Source organism: Hemitrygon akajei, chromosome 23 (genome assembly GCF_048418815.1).
Source record: "Hemitrygon akajei chromosome 23, sHemAka1.3, whole genome shotgun sequence".
Lineage (NCBI taxonomy): Eukaryota > Metazoa > Chordata > Chondrichthyes > Myliobatiformes > Dasyatidae > Hemitrygon > Hemitrygon akajei.
The window spans coordinates 60,073,160-60,098,189 of record NC_133146.1 but is presented as its reverse complement, the minus strand read 5'-3'; the positions used below and the strand labels follow the sequence as shown (position 1 = coordinate 60,098,189).

Genomic DNA, 25,030 nt, shown 5'->3' with positions numbered 1-25,030 from the left:
CCTGCTGTGGACACTTTCTGGAGGTCCAAGATCCGTATGCTCCACGACTGCTGGACTAAGTTTGTTAATGTAGCAGGGGACTATGTTGAAAAATAAATGTGCTAGGTTTTCTCAAATTGACTCCTTCTACCTTAGGCCACGAATTTATCAATCATCCCTTGTATGTATATGTGTGTGTATGATATATATAAAACTAATTCAGTGTTTATTGTTATGTATTGCATTGTACTACTGCCCCAAAAACAACAAATTTCAGGACATATCCCAGTTGTATTAAATCTCATTCTGATTTATTTATTGAGTTGTAATGACTGCCATGTAAGGGAATGTTATTTTTATAACCACTTGTTTCCTGTACCAGAATAGACAAATTTTTAACCCATGACCTAGTTTTATTGTTTAAGAGGATCACTAGAAAGTCTCCTCACATTTGTATTTGTATTATTTATGGTGTAAGCATGCACAGAAGAGCAGTTCTGCAATGGTACAATTGCATAATAGTGCAAAGTCATTTCACGGTATTTTGGTATGATAGGTCCTTTACCTGCCCAAATCCACAGTTTAATCTTCTGCTCTATACTTTGCAGTGGAGTATGCGCTCCAAATATTCATAGTTTAAATACTCACAGAATTCAAAGACCAATACAATTACATTTTCTGAAGAGACAGATTTCAATTTTACATAAGTATGTTTAAAATACATATATCACTATATACCACATATTTAAATAAGATTCATTTTCTTGAGGGCATACCCAATAATTTCATAACAGAATAACAACCATAATAGAATCAATAAAAGACAACACCAACTGGGCATTCAACCAGTGTGCAAAAGATAACTAACTCTGCAAATGCAAAAAGAAAGAAATAATAATAAATAAATAGGCAATAAGTATTGAGAACATGAGATGAAGAGTCCTTGAAAGTGAGTTCATTGGTTCTGGAAACATTTCAGTGAAGATGTGAAGTTATCCCCTTTAGCTCAAGAGCCCAGTGGTTGAGGGTAATAATTGTTCCTGAACCTGGTTGTGTGGGTCCTGAGGCTCCTGTACCACTTTGTTGATGGCAGCAGTGAGGAGAGAGCATGGCCTAGATGGTGAGGGCCCTTGAAGAGGTATGGTGCTTTCATGCGACAACACTCTGTGTAGATGTGCTCAATGGTGTGGAGGGCTTTACCTATGATGGACTGGACAATATCCATTACTTTTTGGAGGATTTTTTAAATTGTAAAGCATTTAAAATTTGCTTTGACTTTGGAAAAGCATCCTTTATCGTTTGCTATCTTTGTTCAGTTTTTATCTAAAATATTTTTATTGTGAATACTGCTGGACCCAGGGAATTTGAAATTGATTGATATTATTCCTTTAATCTGAGGCTTAAGATAACATTACAGTGTCACTGCTATGCACGGATGGGAGTGATATTTGTCAATTGGCAAAGACTGTTTGGAAGGTCAGTTGTTAATACATTAGAATCAATGAGCAGCTGGAGTTTACAAAACAGCACTCACTAGAGTTAAGAGCATATTAGAATTACAGGGCAGGGCCTCTAATATCTCATTGACACTTACTTACTTCCCATTATGCCACAGTCACTTTGGGCAGCAGTGAAGGTGTTCCACCTTTCTCTGTCTTGGCCATCTTCTGTATTGTACCCCAGGTTTGGTTCAAGGTCCTCATTTCTGTCTTCACAGTATGGTGCTAGTTTGTCTTTGGTCTTCTGCATTTCCACTGCCCTTCAGGGGTTCAATGAAATGCTGTGTTGGTGATGGAGTTGGCCTTTCTTCTCACCATGTGCCCAATCCATCTCCAATGTTTACTTGTGTTGATTGTGGCCATGTCCTCTTGATGACACTGAAGGAGTAGGGCGTGGGTGGAGATCTTTCTTGGCCAGAAGATAAGGAGGATCTTTCGAAGGCTCATGGTGTGGAATAGCAACAGCTTGGCAAGGTTGCTCTTTATCGTGTACCAGCGTTCTACTGGGCATAAATAAAGGTTGAAGTATTGTTCTGGCTACCTTGTCTTTTAAGTGTACAAATTAGGAATGCAACATCTGGTGAGTCTTTCATTTTACACTCAGCCAAAATAATTTCTTCCTTGGATTAACATTTGAAGGGTAAACTGTTAAAAAGTAAAAGTCAGAGTTGGGAATGAGACTTGATTGATGAGTTTTGACCCACATTATTTCAATGGGAATGGAGTGAGTAGTTCTGTTTAGGAGCTAACATCTACAAAATTGATCAAGGTTCCTGTATTTACAAGGTGATACTGCAAGTTTGATGCATTATTTTTGTAAGCCAATCTTCTAAATGAAACTAATTGTGTTTAATTTAATGGAAGCTGACACATTCTGTCTTAGATTTCACCAGCCAATATTTTGGAGAATATATTCCTGGGGAAAACTGAGTATGATATTCCAGTTAAATAATTGAAATTGTTAGTGTTTCTGAAATGAAATATGCAGTTGAGAAGTTTCTGGCTCTTTACTAACATAGACTCAAACTCAGAAAACTGATGCAAATTCTTAAAAGTCAGTATATTTAACGTTGTATACTCTGCTCTGACCAAGAATTAAAACACTTCAAAATTCATATAAATTTATGTCACCATATACAACCCCAAGATTCATTTTCTTGTAGACATACTCAATTAAGCTATAGAATAATAACCATAACAGAATCAATGAAAGACTGCTCCAACTTGGGGGTTCAATCAGAGAGCAAATACAGTGCAAATACAAAAAGAAAGAAATAATAAATAAGAAATAAATATTGAGAACATCAAATGAGTTCTTGAAAGTGAGTCCCGAGTCCATTGGTTGTGGGGACATTTCAGTGATGGGGCAAGTAAAGTTGAATGAAGTAATTCCATTTGGTTCAGGAGCCTGATGGTTGAGGGGTAATAACAGTTCTTGAACCTGGTGGTGTGAGACCTGAGGCTCCTGTACCACCTTCCTGATGGCAGCAGTGAGAAGAGAGCCTGACCTGGGTGGTGGGGGTCCCTGATGATGGGCGCTGCTTTCCTGCGATAATGTTAAATGTAGATGTGCTCGATAGTGGGGAGAGCTTTACTTGCGACGAACTGGGACATATCAGAGGGAAATGTGCTGTAAGTTGATGCAAATTAACTTTCTGAAGATAAATCAACTTGGCTGTTTCGATGCTTTTAATAGAATGCTTCTAGTTTAAAAATTCATGTATGGTTCTGAATATAAGTAATCTTATGCTACCCAACTTGTCCCTGGTTCAGACTGATAAATAATTCTCTTTTTGATTCTTGCCTGGTTCAGAGAAATAAGTAATTCTATCCTGTTCTGTTCATGCTTGGTACAGAATGACAGGTAATTCAATAATGACCCTTTTATACTGTTTTTCAGATTAATGGCTGATGTTTTTGGTTCAGTGCAGAAGATAATTTCTCTTCCGTCTACTGAAAATCTCATTCAGAATTATAGTTACTTAAAAAAAGCTCAGTTCCTGTTTTGTGCAGAATTCAATGTAATTATCTCTCATTTGGTTCTTAATAGATAGCAAACAAAACCTGCTCTTTGGTTCTGGGTGCTGCCGCACCAAAACATAGTGCTTAAACTGTAGTGATTAGGGTTTTGCCTAATTGCCAAGAACTGTGTGGTGGAAGTGAAGTAGCTGTTCTTGAACTCGGTTCTGTGGGACTGCAGGCTTCTCTACCATTGGCAGCTGTGAGAAGATGCCTCAGTCTGAGTGCTGGGAGACTTTGATGGATGTTGTCTTCCTGAGGTAATGCTATGCTTGCCAATAGTGTGTAAAGATGGATGGATAGAATAAACTGAAGACACCATAGATACACCTCCAAGAGGACCACAACCTTGTTGATGGGTTTGGAAGCTTGTGTACCTCAATTACCTAGAGAGTTTTGTGCCCTGGCTCTTGGTAGGGTCATCCGTGCCAAACAGGTCAAAGGGTAGAGGCTAGGCTAAGAGTGGTCCACCGGTCCTCCAGGTTCAGGGGTTCAACTCAGGTATTATTATGGAAACAGTAATGACGAATCCAGCTGCATCTGAGTGCGATGGTATCCTGAGTCTGCACCTGAACTTGCATGACTGACAGTAGCGAAAATCAGAAGGAAGCTACTGACACAATAAGGGAAGTGCTAAACCTGCGTTAAACCTGGAGGACCTTCGTTGCTGTCCCAAATGCCAGTGGTGTAATGGGCAGGAAGGAAATATCATAGAAACAAAATTAAAATTTGTGCTTGGAAATTCCAGTAGTTTAGTCTGGAGTGGAGTCATAAAGTTGTCTCCCATTGCTGAGGCTACAGGTCATTTCACTACCTGATGATAGTCCCCCTCCACATCTGTTCAGTTCACGTTCATACACCCTTGCAAAAATCTTTGAGAATATGTACCATAAGGCTGAAGAACAGCTTAATCCCACTTTGAGTGGGCCTCTTGTACAACAAAGATGAACTCAGTCTACCTTGCATGTTATTTGTCAACCTTCCATTTACTTCCTGTGTAAATGCTTTTCTGCTATTGTTTATCTTTTGTACAACTGCAGTGTACTTGTGTATGGAATAATATACCAGGATAGTAAATAGACAAAAGCTTCTCTGTACAGGAGACAATAGTAAATGAATTGCCATTCATCAAAGCTGAGTAGCACCAGGAATCATTTTCCCTCCCACACCAGCTTTCGTTGGAACCCGAGTTAGGTGTAACATCTCTGGCATACATTGTGAAATTTGTTAACTTCGTAATACATAAGTATAGGAAAAAACTGAATTACAATAGATATATATATATGTATATTACCTAGTTAAATTAAATAGTGCAAATACAGAATTTTTAAAAAGTGGTGAGGTACAATATTTCCTCTAAGGTGTGTGCATGTGCACAATCTTTTGCTACTAGTGCATAAAGGAATTTAAACTGCACACAAAAGGTTGTCACCCTCTACCTCGTAGGCCTGTTAAGTATATTTCACAATCGTACACAATCACATTTCCTTTTCCACTTTCTGATGCAGACAGTGTTGACAACAAGGAGTTTGTGATGATTGGTCTGCATATTTTAGAACTGGGTTATTTATACTGTTTTTATTGATTCACTATGTGGAATTGTAAAGAAGCAAAGGGCGTGAAGTGCAAAGAACCAGTAGTTCATTTAAAGTGGAATGAAACGGTAGAAACTGCTGCACTAAAAGCTCACGAGGTCAGGAATGTGCAGCTACGAGAAATATTTATGTACAATACAGAAACTGGTGTTACCTGTGTGTATTGTTGTGATGCAAAAATTGCTGGAGAATTTGCCAGTGGGAAGAAGTGGAGTGATATTTGGAAACTTGACATTTTAAAACATCATTTAGCAAGCAGGATGCACATGGACAGTGTGCGAAAGCTCCGGCGAGAAAATCCTTCATTACCTGCTGTAGGCCTGCTATGTATGTTTTGTGAGAGTGCAGATGAACAAGAATGAAAGCGATCAAAATCAGAGGAGATCAAGGTTCTTATTGACAGTGTTTTGCTAGTTGTTAAAATGAATACCTCTATATCTAAAGTTCAGAGCACACGTTGTCACTGGGCAAAAAACTGCACAGCACAAGACTTTTGTGCACAGTGGCCATTACAAATTCAAGGGAACATTGGTGAGGCAGTGTTTGTGGACTTTGTGTCCATTTAGAAATTGGATAGCAGAGGGAAGGAAGCTGTTTCTGAGTTGCTGAGTGTAACTTTTTTCCTGCTGGTAGCAATGAGAAGAGAGCATGCCTGGGTGGTGGGGATCCTCAATGATGGAAGCCACCTTTCTGAGACACTGCTCCTTGAAGGTGGCTTGGATACTACAGAGGTTAGTACCCATGTTGGAGCTGACTAATTTTACATCTCCAAGTAAACAATGTAACTGATTCCATCAGCCTTCCACCACCCCCACCCCCAGTAAAACATTTGTTCACTTTGGAACACTCCAAAGTATTTTGACCCAAGTCCTAGTTTTCCAACAGCCTTGGTCGACTTTGAGAAAACATTGTAGAATCCTTGTTGAATTAGGGGCAATGGATTGAGGGAGGCAGTCACTGTAGTTTTTTTATTTTTCATGACTGCAATTTAATCAGATTAGATTAATTTGGTTACTTTACAACTTCATGTCCATTGTTCACATGTTGTCTAATTCATGACCAATAAGTATTATATTAATTATCATATTTTACAATTCTGTCCTGAACCTTTCTTTCTTTACTTCACCGGAGCCTTCTCTTGCTCCCTTTCCTGCCCTATTTACAGTACACTTGTCACTTCAGTTTTGTTTCTTAATTCTGTTGTTCCTACACTAACCTGGTTATTGTTGTTATGTTTTGTAACTTTGAAAGACTAAACTAATTCAAAGGAAGACACGAGAGTCCAAAGTATGATTCTAACTTTGTGTTTACTTTGCGAGAGGTGTGCACGAATCACATGGCGGTGTGATAACATATGCAATTCATGTATTTTTACACCTAACCTTAATGAATTATATAAATAACAAAGAATGGTGAATCAAACAATATATTTACAACATTACTGAAATATTAAATACAGAATGATTGCCAATCATCCATGCCACATTCCTTCATTAAATGACACATTTAGCTGCTACACCATTGCAAACTCAGTCTGAAATCTGAGTACAAGTTGGTTGTCAAACTGCTGTCCTCTTCTGCTTGCATTGTTTCAGCTGTCTCAAGGGCAAATAGTTGCATGCACCTACTCGTGCGTGTCCATCCTGATTCATAATAAAGGTAATTTGAGATGTCACATCTCATGCCTGGTTCAAAAGAATTGGCATCTTAATGCAATCCAATTTATGCCTTCAACAATGCACACAAAATGCTGGAGGAGCTCAGTTGCATCTATGGAAAAGAGAACAGTTGATGTTTCAGGCTGAGACCCTTCCTCAGGACTGGGAAAAAAAGATGAGAAAGAAATTAGAGCAAGAAGGTGGGGAGAGAGGAGGAGGAAGTACAAGGTGGCAGGTGATAGGTGAAACTGGGGAAAGGTGAGTGGGTGAAGTAAAGAGCTGGGAAGCTGATGAGTGAACGCCACCCCCCTTCACCATTCCTGTTTACCCCCTCTCACCTCATCTCCTTACCTGCCGAACACCTCTCTCTGGTGCTCTTCCCCGTTCCCTTGTGTGTTGCTTGGATTTCGAGCATCTGCAGATTTTCTCATCTTTGTGCCGATTTATGCCTTGTTCAGCAGAAGTGGGAAGGTAACGTTACTTTCCTCTCTATATGTTGAATTTTGATGTGACTCCATTTTTGCATGTGTACAAGATACTGTGGGACTCTTGAAGAATGCACCTTTGCTTGGACTGTCTGTTTCCAATTTGCCTTTCACCTTTTTAATCCTAGCTCTTTGCAAATATCTCATTAAACAATACCTTTTCAATAATTACTCTGCATTCTTTGTCTTCATAGTATAATTTTGGAACAGATAACTGAGTTACAGGCATGGATCAGAAGCAGGTTTATTATCACTGGCTTATGTCGTGAAATGTGTTCTTTTTTGGCAGCAGTATATTGGGATACAGAGTAATAAAAACCATAAATTACATTAATAGATTAATTATATTAAATAAGTAGTGCAGAAAGAGAGGAATAATGATAGTGAGGTAGTATTCTTGGTTCATTGTCCATTCAGAAATCCAGTGGCAGAGGGGAAGAAGCTGTTCCTCAATCACTGAGTCAGGCTTCTGTCCCTTCTCCCTGATGGTAGCAAGGAGAAGAGGACATGTCCTGGGTGATGGGGTCCTTAATGATTAATGCCTTTATAGAGGAGTCACCTTTAGAAGGTATCCTGGATGCTGGGGAGGCTAGTGTCTATGATAGAGCTGGCTGAGTTTACAACTTTCTGCAGCTTTTTTCAATCCTGTGCGTTGGCTCCTCCATACCAGTTATCGCGATCTCCACATTACTTCTGTAGAAATTTCCCAGTGTCTTTTCGTGCCAGAACCAAATACATGAAGGAATACTGGAGGCTCCAGAAAACCTTTACAATCAGCACAAACCTGTGCACAAACCAAATGCATATGGAATTGTTTTGTTAATTAATCTGTGCACAGTTTCTAGTTTTAGTATTAGCCAGAGAGCTGCATAAGTTTTGCAAACAGTTAAGTGTTTTTATTTTACAAAGTTCTGTATAGAAGTGTTAAATTGGAAAATGTTCTGTGCTTGCACTCTTCTTTGAGGTAATGCAGAGATAAATATATATGACAGACGCCTGTGTATTTGTACTGAAATATAGGCACAAAGTGCAGAGTATAGTTAGATAATGTGTTTTTAGAGCTTTGGTCAGCTGTTTCAGGCCATTACTGACCTGTTTGTTACTGGGCAAGAACTAGCATTCCTTGTGTTTAGACATTGTGTTTCACATGTAACCAAACTGATATATGACTCTCTCCTCCAGGCATTCTTGCACTCTTGGACAAACTATAAATACCTTTCGGTTTGATGTTACATATCAATTAATGTGAAATAGTTCTGCACAAGTGCAGAACTTGCAGCATGACTGACTTCTGAGTTAAACATTAATGATTTATTTATTTATTTAGCAATACAGCTCAGAGTAGGCCCTTCCAGCCCTGTGCAGCCCCTCAACCACGATTCACATTTCGCCTAATCTCGGGACAATTTGCAATGACCCATTAGCTTATCCAGTGCCTCTCTGGACTGTGGGAGGAAACTGGAGTACTAGGGGAAAATCTACACATTCCATGGGGAGGACATACGGAGACTCCCTACAGACCAGCATCAGAATTGAACTCTGAACTCCAGGAAGCCCCGTGCTGTAACTGTGTTGCACTGACAGCTCCGCTACTGTGGTGCCTAGTTTAAATTTGACTTGGTCACGGTAATCTATTGGCTTTGTTATTGGATGAGGATCTTGCGATGCCACAGGGAAAACTGTGAACATTTAACTCAATAAATCAGGTAAATTGTTTGCTGATATGCGATAATAACCAGAAAGTTGTGCTGTGGCATTGTTGGAAGTACTGATGTCCTCGTGCCCCTTAGGGAGGGGAGACTGTCACTACTTGGTCTGACAATGCCAAGAAATTGACTCTGTATTGTTATTGAGGGCAGCCAGGAATGGCTCATGCAGTACACGCCCTGGTTACAAATAAGATCTCTCCAGTTCTGCTCCTAACATTTCTCAGTTTCATTTTATATTTGTAAGTTAGATTTACCTTCCTGTCCAATGAAGGATGAGATTCGTTTGGAAAATCACAAGCAATGCTTTCTCCTGTGAGTTTATTCAGTTTAGATAGTCTTCAAGGGTCTTTACTTTAGAATCCTGTGATGATTTGAAAGTTTGAGTGATGCATCTGTGAATTGCCAAATACAATATGATCACCTAAACATATTTCCGGTTCTGGTAATTGGGTTCTCAGTCAATTGGGGCAGCCGCGTATTTGGGACAAGAACAAAAACTAAATTGAGAACATAGCCAGGGTTCCCTGTGTTTATTTGGGAGACTGTGCTGCTTAATTATGACAGGAGACTGTTGCTGAACAGTTTCTAACTAACGTTAGTCATATGTACATGAGTGGCTGGTCGACATTACACCGTGCTTAGAACAATCAGTTTTTAAATGGCGTCACTTGCATGTTTTACTGTTGAAAAAGCAGTGATTATTGTCACTGATAGTAGTTGAGAAATAAGCAGTAAGACAATTTGGAACCGTTTTGCTCACTGTGATTTCAAACATTCCCAGAAAGAGCCAGGAGTGAAAATGAAACTATTTCATTACTTCAACAGGTTAGGTATTATGAAGAATTTGAAGGTATCTTGAATGTTACAATTAAAATAAAGATTTGGAGGATGTGTGGTGAACTACATATACCTGTCTGGACACGCCTCCCTGCTGACTGCTCCTTTGGCTCCTCCCACAGACCCCTGTATAAAGGCGATTGGAGGCACTGCTCCTCCCTCAGTCTCCAGGATGTTGTGTGGTGGTCACTTGCTGCTGACACTGCTTTCTTCCAGCCAATAAAAGCCTATCTTAACTCACGTCTCCGAGAGTTATTGATGGTGCATCAGGATGCAATCATTGATAGCATTATATGAAGGCAGTCCGTTATCTGCACTAGGTGTCTGCACTGATTTTGTTAATTTACAGTCAATCGAAACAACACGGAAGATGAACTTCTCCGATAATGCTTAGGAGCTAATGCACATTTTTATACTGTGGAGAAATCAGAAGTGTTCTAATTTGTTCTGTATTTCATTTAAATACATAAATTGTTACTCAGTTAATCTGAGTTTCTTTCTTTTAAAATTCTTTTTAAAACTACTTCTGTGAAACTTTGGCTAATTGGGCAGCTGCTTAATTGGGCCAAAATGTACTGGTCCCACTGTGTCCTATGTCCTGTGTGTCGTGTGTGAGTGTGTGGTGTGTGAGTGTGTCGTGTGTGTGTGTGTCGTGTGTGTGTGTGTGTGTGTGTGTGTGTGTGTGTGTGTGTGTGTGTGTGTGTGTGTGTGTGTGTGTGTGTGTGTGTGTGTGTGTGTGTGTGTGTGTGTGTGTCGTGTGTGTCGTGTGTGTCGTGTGTGTCGTGTGTGTGTGTGTGTGTGTGTGTCGAGTGTGTGTGTGTGTGTGTGTGTGTGTGTGTGTCGTGTGTGAGTGTGTGTTTAATCTGATGCTGGAAACACAAATAACTGTTGAATTTTAAGAATTGTTGACCCAGAGAGATGATGTTTCACCTTCTGCTTCTCTGCAGTGGCTCACCCTCAGGATCCACACCAGCCAACAGAAAAGCTGGCCATCCGCTGCTTCAAGTGTGGAGATCCATGTAAAGGACAAGTGTTGCGTGTCCAGTCCAGGCACTTCCACCTTAAATGCTTCACCTGCAAAGGTAGGGCGACTGTAACTGCTGTTTGTCTCTTTTGTATATATCTGGATTTTCTGTCACCTTACTGAAAATGAACAGGGGCCGAGTCAGAGTAAGTGGTTTATACTTCATAGACGAAGCCACTTTCTGATCACTATAGTCATTAGTTCTTAGACAACACTGACATTATATTTCTCGGGCCCATGATGTGACCCAGGAAGCATGTATACCTTTATAGATGTGATGGGTACCCTATTTGTATTAAGGAAGTTGTTTTGGATAAACAGTGGAACTGGACCCTGAACCAATAAATCAGATTGGTTTTTAACTGGTTCTAGTTCACCATTTTCATTTGCTTATGAAAGGAAAATCATTTGTCCTTGATACTGATGAGAGTCTGTAGGAGCCACGTATCTGTTCTCTATCTGCACTATATTCTGTGTTGTGCGTTTATTGTGGTATCTAGTCATACAGGTGGAGGCACGGTAATAGTGAGGGAAATGAGTTGTGTAATCATGCTTTGTTCTGGGCAGTTTGGAAGCTGTGGCCTGACAGATGTTGTACCTTTTGCTGACTGCTGAATGACAATTAATTACACTTAGCTTACACTTGGGTATGCTTAAGTTACATTGCTTCAGGATTGTGTATTTGCTAATTGTCAGTAAAGGATTCAACTTTTGGATGCAGTCATTTGTCGGAGTGGACGGCATAAAAATCTATAGGGTTGCCAGCAGTGGCAATTGTTTTAGTTTACTTTGGCTGCTACAGAGACCTTTAGCCGTGTTGTCAGCTCCATCTTCAGACATTGAGTTCTATCTAAATAATAGTTCTCCATCAAAAAGCATATTGGTACAAACTGCACCAGTGCTCCCATACCCATTCATTCCTAAAGACAAATTCCTTCCTTGTGGCATGCACTGGCAGACATGCAAAAATATGTTTCAGACTGACTCAGAGTATCAGCAAGAGAATGTGCAGATTCTTGAAAATTACACTGGTGATTCCAGATATGGTTTATGGGAAAGAAAAAATGTTGTTTTATCCCTGACAAAGTTAAGAGAGCCTCCCAAATGTCCTTCCTGCAACAGATGGTGTTGCTCTGGCAGGCACATGTCTTCCTCCATCCCTCTGTTAAATACATTCCGAAGAAAGTCGTTTGTCTGTGGGAATTAGCGCCAATTGGGATGTGAGCAACGGAGCTCAGTGAACTAAGTTCCATGATCCTTTCTGTCTCTTTTGTTGAAGTAGAAAAATTCAGCAAGTCCTTTATAACTGATGTTCGCAGAGAATTTATAGAATATTTGTGATAAATCATTGAAATGGTCCAGAGACCTCCAATGATAAATGAACAGTAAGCGGTGATGGTCCTTTAAGCTGAACTCATTTCCTCTGCAAATGGTTATTGACCCTTGATTCACTGAACAATGTTAAAGAGGAGTAATTAGATCAACCATGTACCAAAAATATCTCTCACTGGCATCTGGCAGGGAGCTAGAAAGGCTTACTGATGCTCTGTGGCCATTCCGAGCAGAAGTTTCAATTCCTTTGTCACACTGATACCTGTCGCTAACTGTGGGATTAAATAGTATTCCAGTTATTTCTAACAACTGAGATAGCTGTCAAAATGAATGCCCTTAACCCCTTTAAAGCTCTATGTTTTCCTTCAATCTCAAACAGAATGGCCTGCTACACCCCTAAGTCTTCTCAAGCTTATTACAAGGTTATGAACATCAGATTGCAGTGCTCGGGATGTCCATTACTGCATTAAGTAAGATTGTGAGTTTTCATAATTTGGTTAAACTTCATTCCTGAAATTCTGCTGTGTTGATAACAATAAAAGCCTCATGAGAAGCCCTAGCTAACACAGGCAGTTACCGTTGAGTGGTGATGCTGGTTGTAGCTGCTCCTGAAGTCAGTGGAACTGAATCTCACAAGTGGAGTGCAATACCCAGCTGGCTCTCCCTGGTACCTATGCCTAGGCAGGAGATTGAAGACCAATTTCTATCTATGTGTCACATCAGTGTTTTCATGTGGATTTCACGTTATAAAGAAGTTCATTAAAGCTGTTCTAAATTAATGAAACAGACTCTGAAATGCCTCATTAACTAAGCCGGTGACCTTTCCCATTGTAGTAACCAGCTGCTACTATGTTGGTGCCTTATTTCTATGGATTAATTGTTATTTGTCAGTATTTCAGTCAGTACTTGAAAAAATTTTCCATCTGGAAAACTCGGAGAAGTGTCACAGTTGATTGTAACATTGAAACAATGAGCTGTTGGCTGCCCCTCTCACTGTGGCAGGAGTGATAGCTCTCTCTCTGTCTCTCACTCTCTCTCTCTCTCTCTCCCCTCGTTAGTGAGAGAGATTGAAGTGTTGGGATGGGCGGTAGTTTCTGATGGACTCTAGATCATGGTGTCTGGGGGCTTGCTATTGCACTGTGGATGGGGGTGATGCTTTTGCTGGAGTGTGGAAGGGCAGAGTTGATGCTTTTGTTGTTGCTTGTGCATAGGAGGGGAGAGGAGTGGGCTTTGGGTTCTAACATTTTTCTTTCACTTTTTCTTCGGGGATTTTTCACTCTGTTTTGTGAATGTCTGACGAATAAGGATTTCAGGTTGTGTACTGCATACGGTCTCTAATATTAAATGGAATCATAGAACCATTGAAGCTGTATGGTGGGAAAACAATGCTCAGCAATGTTGGAAGTGCTAATTGTCCATTTTAGAACCCCTCTCCAAGAATTTTGAATAAATTCTCGGAATCTTAGTTAAAGGAATATGGATGTTGCCAAGATTACAATCAGATTTTCCGCTCTATACCTGATGCCTTAAATATTTCTTTCTTCTTGATTTTCCAACATCCTGTAATGACTTCAAAAATAAATCAAAGGAGATGGCAACTACTAATTAAAATGGTAATTGCTAATTCTTCAAAAGCAGAAGGATAAATACTTGAAAGATAAATGCAGAAGAGCTTTGATATGAAAACATAGCACATTGAGGACTGACGAATGATTTTACTTATTCTTTGCCCTCTGGTGATCTGTTTGTAAGTTATCAGCATCTAGAAGATTCGTTTGCAGTTCACATCTGGGTGTAATTACAGAATTTTCCTTTGTCTCTTTGTGAGTCTCTCGACTGCACTTTTTTGGGCTGATTGAAAATGACCCTGGCCCAGGAACACCGAGAGGTGTTGACGCAGATTTACCATCCCACTGGAGTTCAGAAGCAGTGGGAGCAACATTTGTGCTCTCCATGATTCCATTAGCATCTGAGGCACCATAACTTGGAGACTGAGGGGTAGTCACCTTCCATGTTGTCAGATGTGGCATTGAATATTTAAGTGGAGGAGGTCCAGAGCAGGAGAGTGTGCAGTATCTGCCCAGGGCCCAGTTACTTCCACATCCTTAGCCCTCAGGACCTCATAGTTTTCCCATTCTTTGTCTGTGGACTCCAGAAAAATGTTCAGCAAGGATCATTGTTCCTGGTATTGAATACAGTAAGCTATCCTATGCAGTAGACAAACAGAGTGCTCACTTTTGTAGGGTAAAATAATTAAGTGTTATGACTGTTGCTCAGTTTGTCTCAGCAACCATTCAGCCATGGAAATGCAAGAGACTGTAGATCAGGGGCTCTTAAACTTTTTTATACAAGTGACTGCTTTGTCAGTCTGGTGAAGCCTGTGGACTCCTCCTCAGAACAATCTATTTAAATAAATAAATAAAAATACATAGGATTATAAAAGAAATCAATTCTATTGATATACAGTTATCAAAGTATTAGAAAGACAATCTTTGATATAGTAATATGTGTCTTTATTAGTACTTTTAATAACAAGATTTATGAACCCCCGAGGAGTCTATGGAACCCTAGTTAAGAACCCATGCTCTAGATGTTGGGATTTGGATCAGCAATCTGCTGGAGCAGCTGTGTTCAGTTCTGGTCTCCTTACTTGAAGTAGGGTATACTGGCTTTGGAGGCAGTGCAGAGGAGGTTCACCAGGTTGACTCCAGAGATGAGGGGGTTGTTGAACCATTAAGCCATGAAAGCTTATTTCCAAAGCATGGCAGTGGCTTTTTGTCTCCCTGTTTAACTGAAGTTGTATGGTGAGAGGACGGAAGAGTTACTTGGATAAAACACTGGCCATCTAACTGGCTCAATTATGTTCCCAGGTGATGTCATTAGGTCCTTCCGTTTTGCCTCATTTTCTTGTGCTCTTCAATAAGTTTACAAAAGAATACATTGTTATCTAATGTTGGTCTAACTGATGTTGCAAATGGAAACCAATCTTTGCTACTTTGGAGCTGCTTTGTCATCTAAACTGTCTGAGGAATAATGACCTCAGTCAGATTTATTCATTGGGGTACTGATGCACCATCAATAACTCACGCTGAGACTTAGGAAGTGAGATATCGGCTTTTATTGACTGAAGAACAACACTACATCCTGGGAAAATGAGGGAGAGCAGCAGACCACAGTCGCCTTTATACAGGGGTCTGTGGGAGGAGCCACAGGAGCAGTCAGACAGGTATCTCTAGTTCACCACAGGTACAGTGCAGAATAGGTCCTTCCAGCTCTTTGAACTGTGCTGCCCATCAACTCCTGATTTAACTCTAGCTTAATTGTGGGACAGTTTATAATGACCAGTTCATCTACCAACCGCACGTCTTTGGAATGTGGGAGGAAATTCACGCAGTCACGGGGAGAACATACTCACTCTTTAGTTACAGAAAAGAAGCTTCAGAGGTGACATGTAGTCCTGGTGGTGGTGGACGTAGTGTCCCTCTGATGGTAATTTGGTGAACAAGTGATTGCTAGGGTGGGTGGAATCAGCAGTTGTTTTCCAGTTCTTTTCATCACTCTGGCGACAAGCAAGTCTTTTAGTATTGGTAGCCAACGTCCAAAGCTCTTCTCTGCTGAGTGGACCACTTGCTGCACCTGGCCTTGCAGAGGGAGGAGGCGGCAGAAAACCAGACTGGAATAGAAGTGGTTGGAACAAGTATCGTGCTTGTTATGTTATCTCCACTTTTGAAATGATCACAAATCTGCTTAATTTTCTTCATAGCAGTTTAATTTAAGAGGCATCGTGTCAAACTGGACAAAGCATTATTGAATTTTAAGAATAAGTTAACTATGTACAGTATCAGTAAGCTTAAGAAGCCTTTTTCAGTTAAACTTTTGATAGGCTAATTGGCCACTTAAATGCTCCTGGTGTGTAGCTGAATGTAGAATCTGTTGGGGTAAGGGGAAGTTTTAATTTATTGAGATACAGTGTGGCATATTCCTTTCTGTCTTTTCAAGTGATGCCTCCCAACAACCCCCGATTTAACCCTATCCTAATCATAGGACAATTTACAATGACCAATTAACCTACCAGCTGGTATGCGTTTGGACTATGGGAGGAAACCAGAGCACCTGGAGGAAGCTCACCTGGTCACAGAGAGAACGTGCAAACTCCTGACAGACAGTGGTGGGAATTGAACTGGTGTTGCTGTACTGCAAAGCATTGTGCTAACCACTACGCTACTGTGCAGACCCATGTATAAAAATTCTGCTTAGTTCTGTTCAGGTCATGACTTTTCTCTTCTGTAATAACACTAGACAACAAAGATTTTGCTTCCTTATAACTTTTGAGTGGATTTTGAGCTGCTGATCATGAAAATCACCATGAAATTTCTCTGTCATGCACCATTTATTTAAAATCACCTCAATTTGCTATTTTAATTCATAATTCAACTCAGAATAACTGATGCCAAAATTATTGTGTGCAGTTTTGGTCACCGAATTACAGGAAGGATATTAATAAGGTTGAAAGAGTGCAGAGAAGGTTTACAAGGATGTTGCTGGGACTTGAGAAACTGAGTTACAGAGAAAGGTTGAATAGGTTTGGACTTTATTCCCTGGAGTGTAGAAGACTGAGGGAAGATTTGATAGAGGTGTATAAAATTATGATGGGTATAGATAGAGTGAATGCAAGCAGGCTTTTTCCAATGAGGCTAGGGGAGAAAAAAAACCAGAGGACATGGGTTAAGGGCGAAGGGGGAAAAGTTTAAAGGGAAAATTGGGGGGGGGCTTCTTCACACAGAGAGTGGTGGGAAAGTGGAATGAGCTGCCAGATGAAGTGGTAAATGTGGGCTCACTTTTGACATTTAAGAAAAACTCGGACAGGTGCAAGGATGAAAGGTGTTTGGAGGGATATGGGCCAGGTGCAGGTCAGTGAGACTAGGCAGAAAAATGGTTCGGCACAGCCAAGAAGGGCCAAAAGGCCTGTTTCTGTGCTGTAATGTTCTATAGTTCTTTTAAGGCACCTTTTTTTTTTTGTTGGTCCCCGCAAATCAAACTGGTCATCAATGACAGGCAATTCGAAGAACTTATAGTAGGACTGGAGAAAATTGCATAGAAGGCACTTAAGGAGGTTGAAAATATTCTTGGTAACTATAGAGCACAACATGCTTCAAGCATACAAAACCATAAATTGCAACATGTCACTGAAGATTCATTCTCTGCATTCATAGTTATTCCTTGTAAATCTGGGCACTATCAGTGGCAAGCATGGTGAAAGGTTTCACCGGGATTGCAGTCATGGAGAAACAATTTCAGGGCAACTGGAATCCACTAATGCTGGCTGATTATTGTTTGATACTTAAGCAAGAAGCTTCAGACACTGAGTACAAATGAAAATCATCAACAAAACATTTTTAACTTAGTTGAACTATTATGCAATTAAACACATGATACTTAATAAAAATAAAAATTTGTTTCTTGTCTCTCCAAATTCCTGCATGATATAAGTAGTCTGAAATTATATTTGTGTTCAGCCTCAAGCAGCCTATCCTAAACAAAAAAATTCTGAGGAAGCAGCACTTTTGAAAAAAATGTGTTGTCCAGTGGAGCAGTGAAGAACATTTGGATGAATGTTGGATTGGCATGAACAGATGCTTGATGGTTAGTATGAACTCAGTGGGCTGAAGGGCCTATTTTCATTCTTTAAGGCTGAGATAATTTCCCATGCTTTTGTCTTTTTTAGCCTAAATAATAGATCGTTAGAGCCCATAAATCCTTTCTTTGCTTCCTATTATATCGTTGATTCAGTTTGACAGAGGTGCGTTTATTCCATGGCTTGTCAAATGACAACCAATCTATAAAACTTTAAACTAACCCATAGTACAAAATTGTAGGTGTGAGACCATTGTCAAGAAGCTCAAAATGATTGCCAAATGAATACCTCACATTTGACATCAAATTAATTCAGAATTCAGAATCAGGTTTATTATCACTGACATATGTCATGAAGCCTGTTGTTTTGCAGCAGCAATACAGTGCAAAACATAAAAATTATTGTGACAAAATAAATAATTCAAAAGACAAATAATGAGGTAGTGTTCATGGGTTCATGAACCATTCAGACATCTGATGATAGAGGGGAAGAAGCTGCTTTCAAAATGTTGACGATGGGTTTTTCAGATTCCAGCTCCTATTTGCTGATACTAGTTAAGCAGAAAGGACACGTTCCAGATGGTGAGGGTCTTTAATAATGGATGCTGCTTGCTTAAGACAATACAGCCATTTGGCCCATCAAGTCTGTCCTGCCATTTCATCATGGCTGATCTATTTCCCTCTCAGCTCCAATCTCCTGCCTTCACCCCACATCCCTTCATGCCCTGAGCAATCAAGAATCTGTCAACCTCTCTCCCTTAAATATACTCAATGACTTGGCCTCTACAGCCACCTGTGGCAATGATTCACCACTCTCTGGCTGAAGAAACCCCTCCTCATCTCCGTTCTAAATGGACGCTCCTCTATTCTGAGGCTGTTCCCTCTGGTCTTAGACTCCCCACTAGAGGAAACATCCCGTTCACATCCACTCTATCGAGGTCTTTCAACAGTGAATAGGTTTTGATGAGGTCACTCCTCTCTCTTCTGAGTTTGCAGTGAGCATAAGCCCAGAGCCATCAATCGTTCCTCATGTAATAAGCCTTTCGATCCTGGAATCATTTTTATGAACCTCCTTTGAACCCTCTGCAGTTTCAGCACATCCTTTCTGAACAATTGTTCACGGTATTCCACGTGAGGCCTCGCCAGTGCTTTATAAAGTCTCAACGTTACATTAAGGTACTGCCTTTTTTTGTAATTCAAATTTTTATTATTATTCATTCTTATTTTACAAAGCAGCACAGCATATCATAGAGCAGATACAGTACAGCATATTTACATAGCCATCCCATGACAGGAAAACATATAAAACTTTTGAAGAATTAAAGTTGTTTAAGGTTGTTCCCATGATGTTACTGTCTGAGTTTACAATCCTGTGCAGCCTCTTGTGATCCAGGCCAGTTTAAAGATTTTAAAGTCACTGCATGCTTTCTGCTGATAAAACTAGAAGACTGTCCCCAAATGCCTGAGACAGAATTGCATTATCTTTCATCATTCCAGAGCAGGACCTTAAATAGCTTGATATAATAGTGCTCAGTAGTGGATATTTATAAATGTTCAAAGTGACACTTTAAAGCTTTGTTAAATATGTTGTTATCTAATTATGCTCACTGTGCCTGCCATTAATAATCTTCCTGCAATGCGCTCTTTTATGAACTCAGATAGCCAGAAGATCTGAAGTACTAGCAGCAGCATCCAGACCCAGTGAGACATAACCTTGCAAAGGGAACTGTTGACCTTGACCTCCTTCTGAAGGGCTGCTCTTCTGTATCGGAACAATGTTAAGTAGTACCAGTGTTCTGTTGCCAAAATAATCTCGAAAGAAGCTGTTTTTATTGTGGCTGAGTGTGTGGAGCTGTCTGCCAGCACTCACAATGCTACCATTCTGAGGGCTGGAGCTCTGCGTAGCAGCATCTTAAAAAAATAAGTTAATCAGTGGGGCTAGTGTTACAGCTTGGGGCATCAAAGTCCGGAGTTCAACCTAGCCCTGTCCGTAAGGAGTTTGCCCGACTTCCCCGTGAATGTGTGGGTTTCCTCCCATGCTCGAAAGACCTACTAGTTAGTAGGTTAACTGGTCATTGTAAATTGCCCTGTGATTAGCTTAGAGTTAAATGGACAGGTTGCTGGTCAGTGTGGCTCATTGGGCCAGAGGGCCTGTTCTGCACTGGATCTCTAAGCAAATAAAATAAAATTTAACCCAGTTACGGAATCTTGTCCACTGCAGTGTGAGCTGTTAAAGAAAGCTGACTTTGCACTCATTCCACTGCATGTCGGGATGCCATAACCCAATGCTTACTGGGAGGAAGCATGACAGCAGCATTGATGGGAGACAGATAATGAAATGCTTTGTCTTTCTCCAGTGGAGAACTAGTCACATTGCTTGATCTATTGCACGATGCTGTGATATGTTCAAACTTGATTTTATTTCTCCTCTTATTATTATAATTGGGCGGCAGAGTGTAGATCCATCTCTACCATAGGAGGTGTAAGTCACTCCTTCCCTCTGCTAGCCTGCAGGTCACCCTTCGACGAGGTGTAACAACTGCTTTGACACTCTTGATGAGAGTCACATGAAGCCACAGGAGCGGTGGTGGATGGTCATACGAGCAGCTGGTGCATATCATAGGTCCTGGCTATCACCAGGCAGAACATCTCTGAAGAGTATTGTTAATGACTGGGGTCACCCATCTTGTAAAGTCTCCGCCCAGAAGAAGGCAATGGCAAACTACTTCTGTAGAAAAATTTGGCAAGAACAATCTTGGTCATGGAAAGACCACGATCATCAATGTCATATGGCATAGCGCATAACGAACAAATGATTATTATTGTTCTCAGCTGCCACTGCCCTGTCTCATTGTGGGCAGCATACAGTGGCATGGAGATGACCGTGTGTCAGACTCATTTGCAATTGCAGTAGTTTTCCTGATTCACTTGGAGGAACTATTGTAGGTCTATAAAACTCTGGTTGGACCTCACATGAAATATTGTGTTCAGTTCTTATTATTGTTTTTTTGGGGATTACAGTATTCGGTGTTATATAGAGTTTATGATCCTGGTGTTTCAACAAATTCAAGTAATGAATTTAATGACTTTTCAACATGAACTACTACATCATCAACGTAAGTCTTCAACGTAAATTTCCAAAGCAGCGGCACATAACTACTCCCTCAGCCCATAGAATGTTATATTTGACAACACTAAGTTCCACGGCCACACAGTGACTGACATGCTCCCGTGCACATAGCCTTTGTTGCCACACAGCTGGAATAAAGGCGGATGAGAAAACGTTTACGAAACATGAAAGATTTTCTTTCTTGAACTGTATTTCATGATACCTTTCAATTAATAAATGAAATCAAAAGTATGTGATTGTTCAATTTTCATAGTATGCGTATTACAAAAACAAATTTAAAGTGCCGTGCAGTTTTGAGGCTGTGCGAAAGTTTCCTTTGCAGAGCAAGGGTTGGTCTGCGCAGCTGTAAAAAAAAAATTAGAGTGAATGTTGTTTGGCAAGCAATTCTCTTGTGTTCATTCACCTTTGGTTGTTAGCTGTTGTAGCCATTTGGAGCTCTAGTAGTTTAGCTCTGCAGCATAGAAGGATGTGGAAGCTTCAGAGAGGGTGCAGAGGAGATTTACCAGGAAGCTGCTTGGATTAGAGAACATGTTTCATGAGGTTAGGTTGAATGAGCTAGAGCATTTCTCTTTGGTGAGAAGCAGGATGAGAAGTGATTTGACAGGTGTATAAGATTATGAGAGGCATAGATCGAGTGGATAACCAGAGACATTGTTCCAGGGCAGAAATGGCTAATGCAAGGGGGCATAACTTCAAGGTGTTGGGAGAAAGTATAGAGAGATGTCAGAAGTAAGTCTTTTACATAGAAGGCAATGGGTGCGTGTAGCACACTGCCAAGGGTGACGGTAGAGGCAGATACATTAGGGGCATTTAAGAGACTCCTAGGTACCCGGATGAAGGAAAAATGAGAGATATGTGAGAGGGAAGGGTAAGATTGATATTGGAGTTGGCTGAAGGGCTGGCACAAGATCGTGGGCTGAAGGGCTTGTACTGAGCTGTATTGTCCTATGAAGCTGGAACTTAATCGTGTTATATGGAAATCCTGTACTATTTCTGCATTGTGTTGAATTGTCATCCATATTTAACCTTTTCCATTGCTGCTATTGTGGCAAGAACACAGCTTCTTTAGGCTTGTTATCATGCTGCTAATATTTAAATCTTGAAGTCATCACCTTCCACAGTTCACTTTGTGTCTGTCATTTCAGTAGACTGAGCAGACGGTGTTTTATTTATTTAGTGATTCATCGTGGAGTCAGCCGTTCTAGACTTTAAGCCTGCTCCACCCAGCATCCCCTGACAAACCCCATTTCAACCCTGACCTAATCACAGGACAATTTGCAATGGCCAATCATCCTACCCAGCGCGTCTTTAGACAGTGGGAGGATACTGGAGGACCCAGAGAAAGTCCATGCACTCCATGGGGAGGACGTACAGGGACTCCTTACAGAAGACACCAGGATTGAACTCTGAATTGTGATGCCCCTGAGCTGTAATAACATCGCACTAGTCACTACATTACCATGGCACCCCAAATGTTGGCCCAGAACTGCTCTCCTTTTGTGGGTCTGTCCATCTTTCACCTGGGTAACTGCTTCCTGCAAAAGCTGGTGGACCTTGGAGATATTCAACACTGAAGAAAGCTTTTGGCCCATCAATTCCAAACTAATCAAGCACCTATTGACACTAATCACACACTGATTCCCATTTATTTTCCTCTCCAGATACCACTCACTAGGTAACATTTACAGTAACCAATTAATCAAAACAATTTACCCATTATTGAGGAGGAAACTGAGTGAAACTCGTAGGGTCACAAGGATCTGTGTGAAACTCCACACAGACAGCATTGACGTTCAGGGATGAACCTGATGTCTAGAGCAGAGAGCCAACAGATCTATTAGTCACTGTGCCATCTTCAGCTGATTCCTTCATCACTTCTGTGGTCTTCAGTCTGCTGGAGGAACTTAGTGGGTTGAGCAATATCTGTGGGAGGAAAGGAATTGTTGACAGTTTAGGTCTTTACCCTGCACCAATGTGCATCTACATTCATCCTGTTACACAATCTTGACATGAAACGTCAACAGCTTATTTCCTTTCTCAGATGCTGCTCGACCTGTAGAGTTCCCCCAGTCGGGAGTTCGTTGTTCCAGATTCCAGTGTCTGCATTAGCTCCTGGAATATCACTCTTTATGACCAGTAAGATAGCAAAGAGCAGGACTGGATTGTGTGTGATGAATATTGGTCTGGTGTGCATCTACTTAAAAACATCACCTGACGACAATGTGTTTCATACGCTCACTAGCACTTGATTAGGTACACCAGCTGATTATTGCAAGTATCTAATTGGCCAATCATGTGGCAGAACTCAATGCATAAAAGCATGCAGACATGGTCAAGAGCTTCAGTTGTTGTTCAGACCAAACATCAGAATGGGGAAGAAATTTGATCTAAGTGACTTTGACTGTGGAATTATTGTTGGTGCCAGATAGGGAGGTTTGAGTATCTCAGAGACTGCTGATCTCCTGGGATTTTCGCACACAATTGTCTAGAGTTTACAGAGAATGGTGTGAAAAGCAAAAAAAAAAAGTCCAGTGAGCAGCAGTTCTGTGGGTGAAAGCTGCTCGTTTAATGAGAGAGTTCAGAGGAGGATGGCCAGATTGGTTCAAGCTGTCAGGGAGGTGACAGCAACTGAAATAACCACACATTACCACAGTGGTGTGCAGAGGAGCTTCTCTGAATGCACAGTGCATCGAACCTTGAAGTGGATAGACTACAGCAGCAGAAGACCATGGACATTCACTCAGCAGCCATTGAGTGTACATACTATTCCACAGAACCTGTCCAGCATCTCAGTGTCAAAAATGTCAAAACTGACTGAACAGTCAAGTAGAAAAGTTCAATTCCTAATAACAAGTTGTTTACTCAAACAGTGGGTAACAAAAGCCATGGCGTAAATTGTGACTATATTCTATTTGTCCTGGTTATTTCATTATGTCATCTAACAACATATCTGAGATGCACCATTGGATATTTACACAAGTTACTTCCTGAACTTAACTGTTCCGGTGATACTTCTCACTCTTTCTGCTTGTCATGTACAGAATGACCTTTGTTGAGGACATGACTGTGTTTTGTGTTCTGACTTGTCCAAACCAATAACTGAATGGTACCTGTGAGTATCTGTTCCACTGGAAAAGCTGGAGCTCGATAGTGGTTCATGTTTCCTCATGCTGAACCAGATATTTCTCAGGCTGGTGGTGTACTACTTCAGTAATCCTTTGCCCAGATGCTTCTGCTTTACTCTTGAGAGTTTCCCACATTACGACGATGACATCAGGTGGTACTTTGGGATGTGTTGGAGTCACAAGGTTTCTTTGCCACCAATTTTTACACATGCAAGTTTGATGAGGAATTACTTTGCTTCCGAGCATGCATTGATTAAGATCTATTTCAAAATGATCATCTTTCACGTAATCTCAGTACTTTAGTTTGGATTTTATCTGGTCCGACACCCCAGGCTATCAGTTGTTGAAGTATGGCTTTAATGACTGTGGTGGTTCTCAGTAAAAGCTAAGGTAGGTTATCCACTTTTGGACGAATGTGATTGTGGATACTTCAATACTGCCTTTTGCTTTCATATTCAGGGGTCAGCGATTGATAGGTTAATTGGTCATTGAAAATTGCCCTATGATTAGGTTAGGGTTAATCAGCTTTGGTGGGGGTTGCTGAGGCAGCACGGCTCGAAGAGGCTAGAAAGGCCCAACCTGTGCTGTATCACTAAATAAAGTCTTGGTAAAGACTGTACTATATATTTTTAAATCTATATTGTACCTTAGGATCAACAATGCATATCACATTATAAACAAGTGACTGTTCAGGCTTCCATACTAAAAAAAAGCCTCTTGGATGCTGTCCTATGACCTTTATTGGTGAGATACAAGCAAGAAAGCTCTTGGCTGACAAGTATCAATGAATATAATGGTGGTTGTCCAGCATGTCCAATGATAACAGAAAATGTGTGGGAGAGCTTTCAAAGTAGTTTTCAAAGTTCCACTCTGTCGACCTCAGAAGGCTAGGTCCAGTGGTGTGAACAAGAGTCACAAATGGGGGACTTTCTTGGTTGCAGTGGATGAGCACGATGTCTTCTGTACCTCATCATCCCCTTCGCTTTCCATGGGCTGTTGCAGAA

The 25,030-nt window shown here is 40.7% G+C and overlaps 1 protein-coding gene across 13 annotated transcripts in view; it reads left to right on the top strand.

Annotated features, from left to right (window-relative positions):
* ablim1b (actin binding LIM protein 1b) overlaps window positions 1-25,030 on the top strand; it is a 428,496-nt gene that overhangs the window by 141,678 nt on the left and 261,788 nt on the right. For all 13 annotated transcript variants that reach the window (XM_073027825.1, XM_073027813.1, XM_073027823.1 and 10 more), the window contains exon 2: window positions 10,729-10,863. In XM_073027825.1, coding sequence (XP_072883926.1) covers window positions 10,729-10,863 — 135 coding nt within the window. The remainder of the gene's footprint in view (window positions 1-10,728; window positions 10,864-25,030) is intronic.